Below are 12,463 nucleotides of genomic sequence, written 5' to 3' on the forward strand. Positions count from 1 at the left end.
TTTTCAGTGTATTGTTAATGTGGTCCAGGACCTCGGATAATAGCTGGGAACAAACATCAGAAGAGACCTTTTACAACAGTTCATGATCATAATAAAAGGAAAGAATGGGACCAAATACGATTCACAGACTTTGTCCAGCCCAGTGATATAAGAAAGCATAAAATACATTTTATCAATAGGAACAATTAGGGTAATATAAGGTGGATTTGTGTTCATGTCTCTGTATAGAGATCTGCTTATGCAAAATTCCCTGTAACCCCATTTACAAGGGAAGCAGTTTGCTTTAATGTGTATCTGACTACTGATATTAATGTCTTCAATTAACATTCACACCAAGCAAAGAAAAGAAGGGACTTTGTGTAATGTAAAATGAGAAATTAGCCATAACATTGTGCTGTGACATATCCAGGGAGCGGGAGGATGTAGACAATGCAAAGTGTGTGTGTATGTGTGCGTGCATGTGTGTCTGTGTGTATATATGTACTGTATATCGATCCATCACTGCAGCCTGTAGATACACAAAGCCTTAGGAGCCCAATACCAACAACACGCTTCTGTGTGGATTACCTCTTCTGTACAGAACATAATGGCATAATGCTGCTGGAGTTTGAGGTTTCAGTTTGGTCCCAAGGCTGCTATTGCCAAATAGAGGTTCTGATTCCAAGCACATTGGGCTTATTTATCAAAGCCCTCCAAGACTAGAGAAGATAGACTATCATGGGGGAACCTGGGTGATCCAACAAACTTTGAATGAGTTCCTTAAAAAATGTTTGCTATTAGTTGGTCACTGTGTTTAATCCTGGACCAGATTGCTTACTGGTTTGCTTGATCACCCGGGTTCTTCTATGATACGTGAAGGAAAAATTCCTGTTTCCCTTATCCCTTTTCTTTAAAGACAGTATCTTCACTAAGTCTCTATTAGCTTAATAATCACATAGATCTTAAAAACAAGATATTTATTAACAGAGAATAGAATTAACAAGTAATCAACAATTATTCCAATTAAGCTAAATATTAATCAAATAGACAAAGTAAAATGATACGTTACGCAAAAAGTCCATCCTCTGTACCCTGCACCTTAGCTCGAGAGAGAATGAGAGACAGATTTTGGGCAGTTTTACCTTTTTAAACCCCTCCAGGACCCCCTGCCACATTCAGCCACAACCATGCATCCACCCCTTACTCAGGTGTCCTCCCAACTCCAGAATCACCCTGCTCCCAGGTGTCTGCTGATTTTCTCCAGTAGGTGGTGCTGTTGTATTGAGGGCAAGTTCTTTGACTCGGCTGACCAGTTGGCCCAGGCTTCATTGATGTCATCCAATAACAGTGATGTTTACACACCTGGCAGGATATTCCCGCTCACAGAGATGTTATCTCTTTTGTGATTGCTTGGTATCAACCTCCCACTGTGATCACCCTGTTAGTTTCATTCCCAGAGGCTTTTCAGAGTCAACCCCCATCAAGATCCACCAACAGCCAGTTTGAATATGGGTGCTAATTTCATGCCACCCATGTTGGGCACTCCAACAATAGTCTATCTTCTCCAGTCTTGGAGCAAAAAATGTATGATAATGATGATTACACATATAGCACAATTTCAGCCTGATACATAACCAACCTTCAGTAAATTCTAAGCATCCCAGAAATACAGTAACAATGAGATCCCTGGTCCCCACACCTAAAGAATTTAGCATTTCTTGGCCCCAAAACCTTCTATCTCCACCCTGGGGCAGAATTTTAATTACAATTCAACATTATCAGTTTATGAAGAGACAAACCTAGTGACCGATCTTCTAGTCACATGACTATGACCCGAATCCGAACAGTAAAACCCTTGTGACCATATTGTATAAACTTATATAGGAAGATCATTTCTGGTGATGATGAGAATAAATGTGAAAAACCATGCTGCCTTTTTATTCTGAGGTTCTGGGTTCCTTGCTTCTTCTCCAGTTGCTCCAGTTAGTTCCCACAATCATATAATACGTTAAAGTGGCTTGAATTGTCTTTAGAGTACAATCATATAGAAGTGTTATAGACATTATAATAAATACAGTACTCTTTGGCTGCAGGGACCAATGTCAGTGTTCTCCAGAACTGACATGAAATGGGTCACTGATATGTAAAGTGAACCAGTCTAAAATTAAAGCTAAGAGAGGAACTAACAGAAGCATAAAATTGGGTGTCTAGAAAGTGTCCTCGAGAGCTCCCACCCAGCATAGCAATCACATAGTGGCTTTCCAAGTGCTCCAAGATTTGGCATTCAGAGGGACATGCAAGAAAAAAGTGGTATCTATTTCAATGTTTTGCTTATAAAAGATCATTCAGCATCCAAATATTAGGGGGCCCATTTATTTTACATTTGTAGTTTACATTTATTTTGAAAGCTCTGTTAATACTTTTAAACTGGAAGTCCCACAGTGCAGATTGCTTACAGCATTTGAATGGTCATCCAGGTTTGAGGTTCTGTAATTCGAGACAGGTAGTAAGTAGAATGATATAAAAGTAACTAAATAGGACAAAGTACAGTGCTGTGATGTGTCTGTGTTATCATGGTAAGCAAACCTTCTTCCAATGTCACACAACACCCATGGTGGCACCCATTGAGCTGATGAGTCAGCACTGCTGAGGCTCCACCGTCACCATTCATCAAGAAAGGAAGGAAGGAAGGAAGGAAGGAAGGAAGGAAGGAAGGAAGGAAGGAAAAAAGGAAGGGAATGACAGATGAAAGGAGCAAGGAAGAAAGAAGGTCAGGAAGAAAGAAAGGCAGAAAAATGAAAAGGAAGATAGAAAAGAGGGAACAAGAATGAAGGAAGGAAGGAAAGAAAGAAAGAAAGAAAGAAGGATGGAAGGAAGGAAGGAAGGAAGGAAGGAAGGAAGGAAGGAAGGAAGGAAAAGAGAAACAATGGAGAGAATGAAAGTAGAAACGAGCAGGGAAGGGAGGAGGGAAGAAAAGAAGGGAGTTAGGAAAAGCAAAGAAAGAGAAAAAAATACAAGGTAGGAGGAAGGAGAGAAGGAAGAAAGGAAGGAAGGAAAATAGAAACAAGAGAGGAAATGGCAGAGGAAGTAAGCAGGGAAGAAAGGAAGGAAGGAAGGAAGGAAGGAAGGAAGGAAGGAAGGAAGGAAGGAAAATAGAAACAAGAGAGGGAATGGCAGAGAAAGTAAGCAGGGAAGAAAGGAAGAAAGGAATGAAGGACGGAAGGAAGGGAAATAGAAACAAGAGAGGAAATGGCAGAGGAAGTAAGCAGGGAAGAAAGGAAGGAAGGAAAATAGAAACAAGAGAGGGAATGAAAGAGGAAGGGAGCAGGGAAGGAAGGAAGGAAGTAAAATAGAAACAAGGGAGGAAATGAAAGAGGAAGGGAGCAGGGAAGGAAGGAAGGAAGGAAGGAAGGAAGGAAGGAGGGAAGGAAGGAAGGAAGGAAAGGAGGGAGAGAATGACAAATGAAGGGAGCAAGGAAAAAGAAGGGAAGGAAGAAAGAAAGGCAGTAAAATGAAAAGGAAGGAAAAAGGATGGAACAACAAGGAAGGAAGGAAGGAAGAAAGTAAGGAAGGAAGTAAGGAAAGAAGGAAGGAAGGAAGGAAGGAAGGAAAATAGAAAGCAGGGAGGGAATGAGAGAGGATGGGAGCAGGGAAGGAAGGAAGAAACAAGGGAGGGAATGACTGAGGAAGGAAGGAAGGAAAATAGAAACAAAGGAGGGAAGGAAGAAAGGAAGGAAGGAATGAAGAAAGGGAGAGAGGGAATAACAGATGAAGGGAGCAAGGAAGAAAGAAGGGAAGGAAGACAGAAAGGCAGAAAAATGAAAAGGAAAGAAGGAGGAAGGAAGGACAGAAGGAAGGAAGGACGGAAGGAAGGTAAGTAGAAAGAAGGGAGGGATCGAGAGAGGAAAGGAGCAGGGAAGGAAGGAAAATAGAAAGAAGGGAGGGAATGACAGAGAAAAGAAGGAAGGAAGGAAGGAAGGAAGGAAGGAAGGAAGGAAGGAAGGAAGGAAGGAAAATAGAAACAAGGGAGGGAATGAAAGAGGAAGGGAACAGGGAAGGAAGGAAGGAAGGAAGGAAGGAAGGAAGGAAGGAAAGAAGGAAGGATGAAAGGAAGGAAGGAAGGAAAAGAGAAACAATGGAGAGAATGAAAGAAGAAAAGAGCAGGGAGGGAAGGAAGGAAGGAAAGAAAGAAGGGAGATAGGAAAAGCAAAGAAAGAGAAAAAAATACAAGGCAGGCGGAAGGAGAGAAGGAAGAAAAAAAGGAAAATAGAAACAAGAGAGGAAATGGCAAAGAAAGTGAGCAGAGAAGAGAGGAAGGAAGAAAGGAAGGAAGGAAGGAAGGAAGGAAGGAAGGAAGGAAGGAAGGAAAATAGAAACAAGAGATAGAATGACAGAGGAAGGGAACAGGGAAGGAAGGAAGGAAGGAAGGAAGGAAGGAAGGAAGGAAGGAAGGAAGGAAGGAAGGAAGGAAGGAAAGAAAATAGAAACAATGGAGGAAATGAAAGAAGAAGGGAGCAGGGAAGGATGGAAGGAAGGAAGGAAGAAGGGAAGGAAAGAAAGGAGGAAGAGAATGACAAATGAAGGGAGCAAGGAAGAAAGAAGGGAAGGAAGAAAGAAAAGCAGTAAAATGAAAAGGAAGGAAAAAGGAGGGAACAACAAGAAAGGAAGGAAGAAAGTAGGAAGGAAAAAAGGAAGGAAAATAGAAAGCAGGGAGGGAATGAGAGAGGAGGGGAGCAGGGAAGGAAGGAAGAAACAAGGGAGGGAATGACAGAGGAAGGAAGGAAAATAGAAACAAAGGTGGGAAGGAAGAAAGGAAGGAAGGAATGAAGAAAGGGAGAGAGGGAATGACAGATGAAGGGAGCAAGGAAGGAAGGAAGGAAGGAAGAAAGAAAGAAGGAAGGAAGGAAGAAAGAAAGAAGGATGGAAGGAAGAAAGAAGGAAGGAAGGAAGGAAGGAAGGAAGGAAGGAAGGAAGGAAGGAAGGAAGGAAGGAAGGAAAGAAGGAAGGAAGGAAGGAAAATAGAAGGAAGAAAGGGATCGAGAGAGGAAGGGAGCAGGGAAGGAAAGAAAATAGAAAGAAGGGAGGGAATGACAGAGGAAAGAAGGAAGGAAGGAAGGAAGGAAAAAGAAAAGAAAGGAAAGAAGGAAGGGAATGACAGAGGAAGGTAGCAAGGAAGAAAGAATGGAAGGAAGAAAGTAAGACAGAAAAATGAAAAGGAAGGAAAAAGGAGGGAACAACAAGGAAGGAAGAAGGGAAAATAGAAACAAGGGAGGGAATAAGAGAGGAAGGAAGGAAGGAAGGACGGAAGGAAGGAAGGAAGGAAGGAAGGAAGGAAGGAAGGAAGGAAAAGAAAGGAAAGGACAGGAAAGAAGGGAGGGAATGACAGAGGACAGGAGCAAGGAAGAAAGAAGGGAAAGAAGAAAGGCAGGAAGAAAGAAGAAAAGGAAAAGAGGAAAGAAAGAAAGAAGACAGGTGTGGAATGTAGAAGAAAAGGGAGGAAAAAGAACAGAAAAAAGAAAAAGAAAAAAAATACAGGAAGGTCATACTGCAGGAGACAACACGCAGATTAACCCCCTGACTATATTGTGTTCTTGCTGGAAGGTCGTTGAGTATTTGCACACACAGCCATTTGGCAGCAGGTTATGGTGGGAGAGGCAGCCAGCTATCCACTGAGTTGATTTGAATTGTGGAGTTGCAGGCTCTTCATTGCCCCTCTCAGTGAAGTAATCATCCATTAACTCTGCAGAGTTGGCACCGGTCTTCATGCCATGTAGCAGCATGGAGAAATCCGACATATTCCATTCCCAGCTTCTCAGGAAATACCAGTCCTCTTTATCTTTTTTTAACCTACCTTGATACAGCAAAGTTGCCTCACTATTATCACCTCAGCCTGTGAAATATAAAGAAAGGAAGCCCCTAGTGGCAGGGTTAGGTATGACAGCCAAACATTTCTTTACAATGCCCCAAAATCTTGTAGAAAGTAGCACCACTTTATGTTATCTTTGTGCTTTTAGCAATCATCTTTCCATTGTCTCAGCTTCAGAAATCTGCCTATAATACACATCACTATTTGTAAACAGCAAGGTTGGATTAGAGCTCAGCCTAGTAAAATAAAAAGGGCCCCAGACCCCTGTAAGGGGGCAAATGGAATAAAGTCACTTTCCACATAGTGTGCCACCAGCAAACGGATTATCTTCTACATCCCTCAAGGCAAAAGCTGCTCAGTGGTCGAAATCCAGCAACAAAACACACCATTGGGACCAGCACACATCCACACAGCCTATGTGTTGTTAGGTGGTGCAGGTGCACAGTGCACAAGCTGAGGACCTCTGCACTACAGATGCGCACACAGGCAAGTGACTTTGACATGCTATGTGTTGTGGATAAAACTGCATGCATGGCAAGGGGTGGGTATAGGGGTTTGGTGGTTTGTGCTTTTTTTTCTCATTGCTTGGAATCCTTTGCCAGTTGTATAGGGCTAACTTTTTTGATAGCCATGCACCCCTTACCCTGCCCTCTATGATGCTTGCCTGGCACCCCCTGATGTTGCAGCCCTGGATGTGACTGGTCTCCCCCTGCAAGCTATAGCAGAATACAGCAGCTCAGGCAATCAGTAAAGAGCTGAGTCCCAGCAAGCAAGGAGCTGCCTATTCCCTATTCAGCAACCTATTGCATTCTGACTGCCACCCCCCACCCTCCCAAAAAAAAAAAAAAACTCACACATGCACTGATCACAAGTGATTTCTGCAGCAAATTCCAACCCCTGTGCGATCTCATCGCTTCTTTTTTTTTTTCTGGATTAACTTCATCTCAGCAGATCGTGCTCTGTTGGTCTTCTGTTTCCAGAGCCCCCCTTGTCCATTCTGTCTAGCAGTGTAACCTTGCCTGTGTGGTCATGGGTTGTACAATGTCCTTCTTATCCAGGCTGCCCAGAGCTGTGAAGGTTTTGTGAAGTGGATGTCAGCTGGTGGATTTATGTTCCTGGAGGAATATTAGACACCCAAGGCAGGAGAATCGGGGCAGGAAGTCCCATCCAGGAGGATGCATGCTCTATACTGTGTGTCAGCGCTACTGCTCCAGTCCACCCTGCAGCTGGTGAGTGCCATACCTGCCCTGTGCCAATGCTCACTATTAGGAACAAGCATGCATTTGACTTTCACAGATGTTGCTCAACTCTGGGGATGCATGGGATAACGCCCAGGACCAGTTCTTTAATTCATTAGGGGTGGTCTTGTACTCAAGGGGTCTTCTAAATGAGAGCTAGACCATGTCATAGGCTACTATAGCCAGTGGGGAAACTACAAATCCCAGCTGGGTTTGGTATTTAGAGCCACAGATTGGATTATGGATGATATGGGCTGAACAGTGGATGGGGAACTAAAAGACTCAGCTGAGTTTGGTGTACAGAACCACATACTGGATTTAGGATCCTCTGGGCTCTCCAGTGGTTAGGGAAATGAAGGTCCCAGTTGTCTTTGATGTGCAGACCTACATACTGGATCAGGGATTATATAGGCTCTCCAGTGGCTGGAGAACTAAAAGTCCCAATTGAGTTGGGTATACAGAATTATAAACCAGACCATGGATAGTTTAGGCTCTTCAATGGATGGGGAACTGAATAACCCAGCTGGGTTTGGTATACAGAACTAAAGTCTAGTGCTCTCCAATGGTTGGGCAACTAAATGTCCCAGCTGGGTTTGGTATACAGAACTAAGGACTAGACCAGGGATGATATGGGTTAGCCAGTGGTTGGGGAACTAAAAGTCCAAGTTGAATTTGGCATACAGAATTACAAATCAGACCAGACATGATATGGGTTCTCCAGTCCTTGGGGAACAGAAAATCTAAGTTGGGCTTGGTGTACTGAACCACATGCTGGACCTGGGATGATCTGGGCTCTTCCGGCAATTTTAGAACCAAACGTTACAGCTAGGTTTGGTAAACAAAACCACAGCCCAGACCAGGGATGGTTTGGGTTACCTAGTGGTTGAAGAACTAAAAGTCTCAGTCAGGTTTGCTTTACAGTACTTTCTACTAGACCAATAGGATCTTGATGTTCCAGTGTTGGGGATAATTAAAGTCCCAGCCAGATCTGATTTACAGGGCTACATATCAAACTAGCTGATAGACTGATACAGCAGTTGGAGAACCACAAGTTCCAGTTGGCTTTATTATACAGAACAAACGAGAAGTTGATGTTTGGACCAAAGCAAACGTAACCATCTGTTTTTAGGCTTCTGGCACCTTGTGTTTGGGGTAAAAGGACTCCTGTTTGCTATTGTGAATTATATTTGATATTCCTAGCTCTCCAAAGTTAAGGGAACTATAATTCTCAGCAAGAAGAATCAAAGGGTTTGGTCTATAGCATGCAAAAGTTGTAGATGACTCTCCATCATGAGAGGAATTAGAACTCCAAACATTCTAGACCATGTATATTCTATAACAAACCAGAAGAACTGCACCATGATACCCAACCTGCTAGGTTGGGCAAAGGCTGACACATATCACAGCATGGGGAACTGCAAGCTCCAGCATGCAGGGGCTCACAGTACACAGTCACTTTCATGGTCCCTGGAGAAGAACAGCCATATATTCTTCCTAAAGGGCATTCAGTGAACATTGCAAAAGCCTTAGCCAGTCTGACTTTCCCTATATCTACTTTTAAACTTAAAGAAAAGAATACAAGATCTGTAATCCCTGGAAACATATATCCAACCTATGGATTGTATTACCTACAAGACTTATATAAGGATCATTTCTGGCTTATGGGGGTCCATAAGCCACAAATGATCCTTATATAAGTCTTGTATGGATCAAACTTTTTCTAAACGTTGCAGGAATAAAATAAAATAAACTTTATTGTATATTGCTTCATTAATTTAAAACCTTTAGAAATCTTTATTTTTTCATTTTTGGTAATGAAGGGGTTACACAGAGACAGTATAGATGACAATGGGAGGGTGGTGTTAGTAGGGGGTGGTGTACATATGTTGGGGGTGGTTATGTGTGGCTTGTGTGATGGTAATAATACAGAGCTTCTTATCAAAGACACCCTTGTCAATATGATTGACAACTAGCAGACACTGCACGGTGTACTGCCACTAGCACTTTACTGTGAATAAATAAGTTAACCTTTGCATCTATAGCAGCCCCAAAAATTCTGAGCTAGTGCTCAGTGACAGTACCTCATTTGTACCAGCAGAGGGCGCCACAGTGATTTGGCACACTGGTTTGGCAGGTGAACACTGAGGCTTCAGACACAGCTGTTTACCCCCACCCTCCCCCACCTCCCCCCAATTTTTTTCTTTTTGATTAAGATTCATGAACTACACTTTAGAAGCCACAGCCATGAATATCCTGAATTGATAGGAAATCCGGACCTTTCACAAGCAGGATGAGAAATAAAAAAGCTTCCTAATAAACTTTTCTTAGTACTGTCCTGCAAGCCTTGCGCCAAGCTGCGTCTAAAAAATCGCAGAGCCGAGTGATTGCCGTTTTTAACGACATGGGCAAACAAAAGAGAAATCAATATGCTGCGTTAAATTTTAAATGTGTTTGTTGGCACTTAAACTGTTTTTCCCCTCCACTCATTATAACAACCGCCTTGGATTTATCCTAATGCAGCTTGCAACACCAAGCCGCATTAATTCTGCTTTAATTGTAAACTGGGAGCATTTGAAAACCATTCAGTGTGCAAATTATGCTGATTCAATTACCGTTTAGTTACAGACTTCATTACCTGAATGCATTTTCACAGGGGGTTGGCAATTGTGGGATAGGAGACAATTTTCCAATTCTGCTGGAGTCATTGCGGCATTTTCTGAGCCATAAAAACAGTTCAAGAAGAAAAAAAATGTCAGGAAACTTTTGAATTGGGGAAAAACACATGGCATTACCTGTCCTTTCTCAGACATTCACCTGAAGCTATCAAACACCGCATACAATAATACATAGGAATATATTCCCATTTATTTCAATAAAAAAAACATGGAATATTGAGATGAATAAATATCTTTTGATGAATTACTACTTTTTTCACTCGAATATCTATTCATAATTTATCTCTCTATAATCCACGTAGTTGTGATTTTTCTATCATTCTATTGCTATATCTCTTTCTTTCCCTCCATCCATCTCAATCTGTCCATCCTATTTCCTCTGCACTATTTCTATTTCAGCATTTATTCACTTTCCCTTTTACATTTTGTACTATGAATGTATTGCTTTTCTTTAGAATAATATACATATTTATCCTTTTTCTTTATATATATATATATCTCCTATATTAATTCTGTCCTAAATGATAGTGACCTGGTAATTGTCGCACACGAACACACAATTCGCATGATGCATGCTATATACAATTATACAATTTGCCCGGCCTTCAGTGCCTGTATTTTGTCTCCTACAAATCATATAAGTCAATTTACAAAAATCAGTTATGTTTTCCAAATAAAAAAGATCATGACTCTACATATGCACCAAGTAACAGGTGATGGTTTGCATAGTACGCAGAGGGGTTGGTCAGGGCTGTCCAAGGTGCTACATTTGGGTTGCGCTTTTCACAGTGCGTAATTTGAGGTTTGAGCCCATCAAGGTGCTAAACTGGAATCTGACCTGTCCAAGGTGCTTAACAGGTGCTTAGGAGTTATCCAATGTGCTAAATTCAGGTTTCTTCTGTCCAAGGTGTTGCATTGGGGTTTTGCTATGAGCTGCTCTGAGCTATCCAAGGTGCTGAATTGGAGCTGCGCTATCCATAATGCGTAATTTGAGCCATGAAAGGTGCTGCGCTGGGGTCTAAACTGTCCAAGGGGCTGAATTGGGTGGGAGTTATCCAAGATGCTAAATTCAAATTTCTGCTGTCCCAGGGTTTGATTTAGGATATTTGCTATGGAAAGTGCTGAGCTGCAGTGAGCTATCCAAAGAGCTGATTTGGGGCTATTGGTATCCAAGGTGTTAAATTGGGGGTTTTGCTATCCAAGCTGTTGAATTGGGGTGGTAGGGGTGCATTGCACTGATTAGGTTTTTTTTGCTGTCTAGTGTGTTAAAATGTGTTTTTTTGCTATCCAAGGTGTTAAATTGAGTTTTTTTGCAATAGAAGGTGCTGATCTAATGTGAGCTGCCCAAAGGTCTATATTGGGTTTTGCACGAGCCTTCCTTCAATCAAAGGTCTAAAGTCACATTGTATCTTGTATTAAAAAGCCTGAAATACTCCAGCGTTGTTTACTAAGGGTAAACATTGTATTGACCTAAGCTCAGCCTCGGATAAATGAAGCTTTCCACTGGCTGAACAATACTTTGCCCAGGCCCAAGGACAGAAGCAAGCCATATTATTGCATTGCAGGTGCAATACGCAAACTGTTCGTTGCGATTGCAATAAAAAATAAACCAGGACAATACAATCAGAGGCATGCAGTTCTATAAATGGGGTTCATAGATATCATCTATCACATCCTAAGACACCCAGACCCCCAGCTGCATTCATGGGTGCTATATACACTGCAGGGGATTGCAGACATCAAAACACTTCTATCATTTTATTTCTTCTCCAGCATTCTTGAAATGCCAAATGCTTCTAAAAACAGCTACGCTTATATATAGTTTTCTAAACGCCACCCAACACAGTGTGAATTAAAAAAAACATGCATGACAAAGGCTATAAAGACGTTAAAGCTTATTAGAAGAGCGCTGCACAAACGCTATGCTAAACGTCATTTGTACAAATCGTTTAAAGACAGCTGACATATCCGTGTGTTCACACAATCCCAAAACACAAAGCACCCTACAAATCTACATTTATACAAAAGTCACTATTTTATATTCATTTGGAGCACAATACTTATTGCATCGCAAAGCCGGTTCGATGGTTAAAGGTTCAGTAATTGTCGGGTGACAGCTTTTTATTTTTATATTGCCAGTAAAATAAGTTTTTATCCTCTGGACAGCCCTTATCTATCTCCATGTGAATACACATTGTTTTTTAATGTAGCATTCACCATGTAGATGGCAATGAAGCGTCGGCGGGGTGCTGAGGTTTGCGCTGCGCCCGGGCTGCAGATTTGGAAAAGCTTCTAGAAATGAACTTTGTACTGATCTGGGAATTAGATTATAGATGGTAATAAGGCTGCAAATTACAGGGAGTTTGGGCTGTTCTGCAGACCACGTTTAGGCTTTTTCTTTATTCATTCCCATAAAGGTCACATCGACAATAAAGGGACCATATTTAGTCTTTAGCTCGGAGGTAAATCACCTTTTAGGTACAGTAAGTGTCTCATTTTTTTGCTCAGGGTAAAATTTTGTGGACAAGTGAAAAATCCATGGTAGACGAAATGACCTTTATTAGAAAGTAAAGGAAGCCTGTAGTTAACTCATTACCACCTGCCTAATATTTGGTCTAAGGAAAGGAATGAGAGCAGCTAAAGAACAGAAAGGAGACATAGAACATTGCAGGGGTGGCATGATCAGCTCCTGGAAAGAGATATAG

At 41.8% G+C, this 12,463-nt stretch overlaps 1 protein-coding gene across 1 annotated transcript in view; it reads left to right on the plus strand.

The window, feature by feature from the left end:
* Positions 1 to 6,592: 6,592 nt before the first annotated feature.
* NXPH1 (neurexophilin 1) overlaps positions 6,593 to 12,463 on the plus strand; it is a 205,629-nt gene continuing 199,758 nt past the window's right edge. The window contains exon 1 of the mRNA XM_072412940.1: positions 6,593 to 7,074. Within this exon, the coding sequence (XP_072269041.1) occupies positions 7,021 to 7,074 (54 nt within the window). The 5' untranslated portion in view covers positions 6,593 to 7,020. The remainder of the gene's footprint in view (positions 7,075 to 12,463) is intronic.

Source organism: Pyxicephalus adspersus, chromosome 5 (assembly GCF_032062135.1).
Source record: "Pyxicephalus adspersus chromosome 5, UCB_Pads_2.0, whole genome shotgun sequence".
Classification (NCBI taxonomy): Eukaryota; Metazoa; Chordata; class Amphibia; order Anura; family Pyxicephalidae; genus Pyxicephalus; species Pyxicephalus adspersus.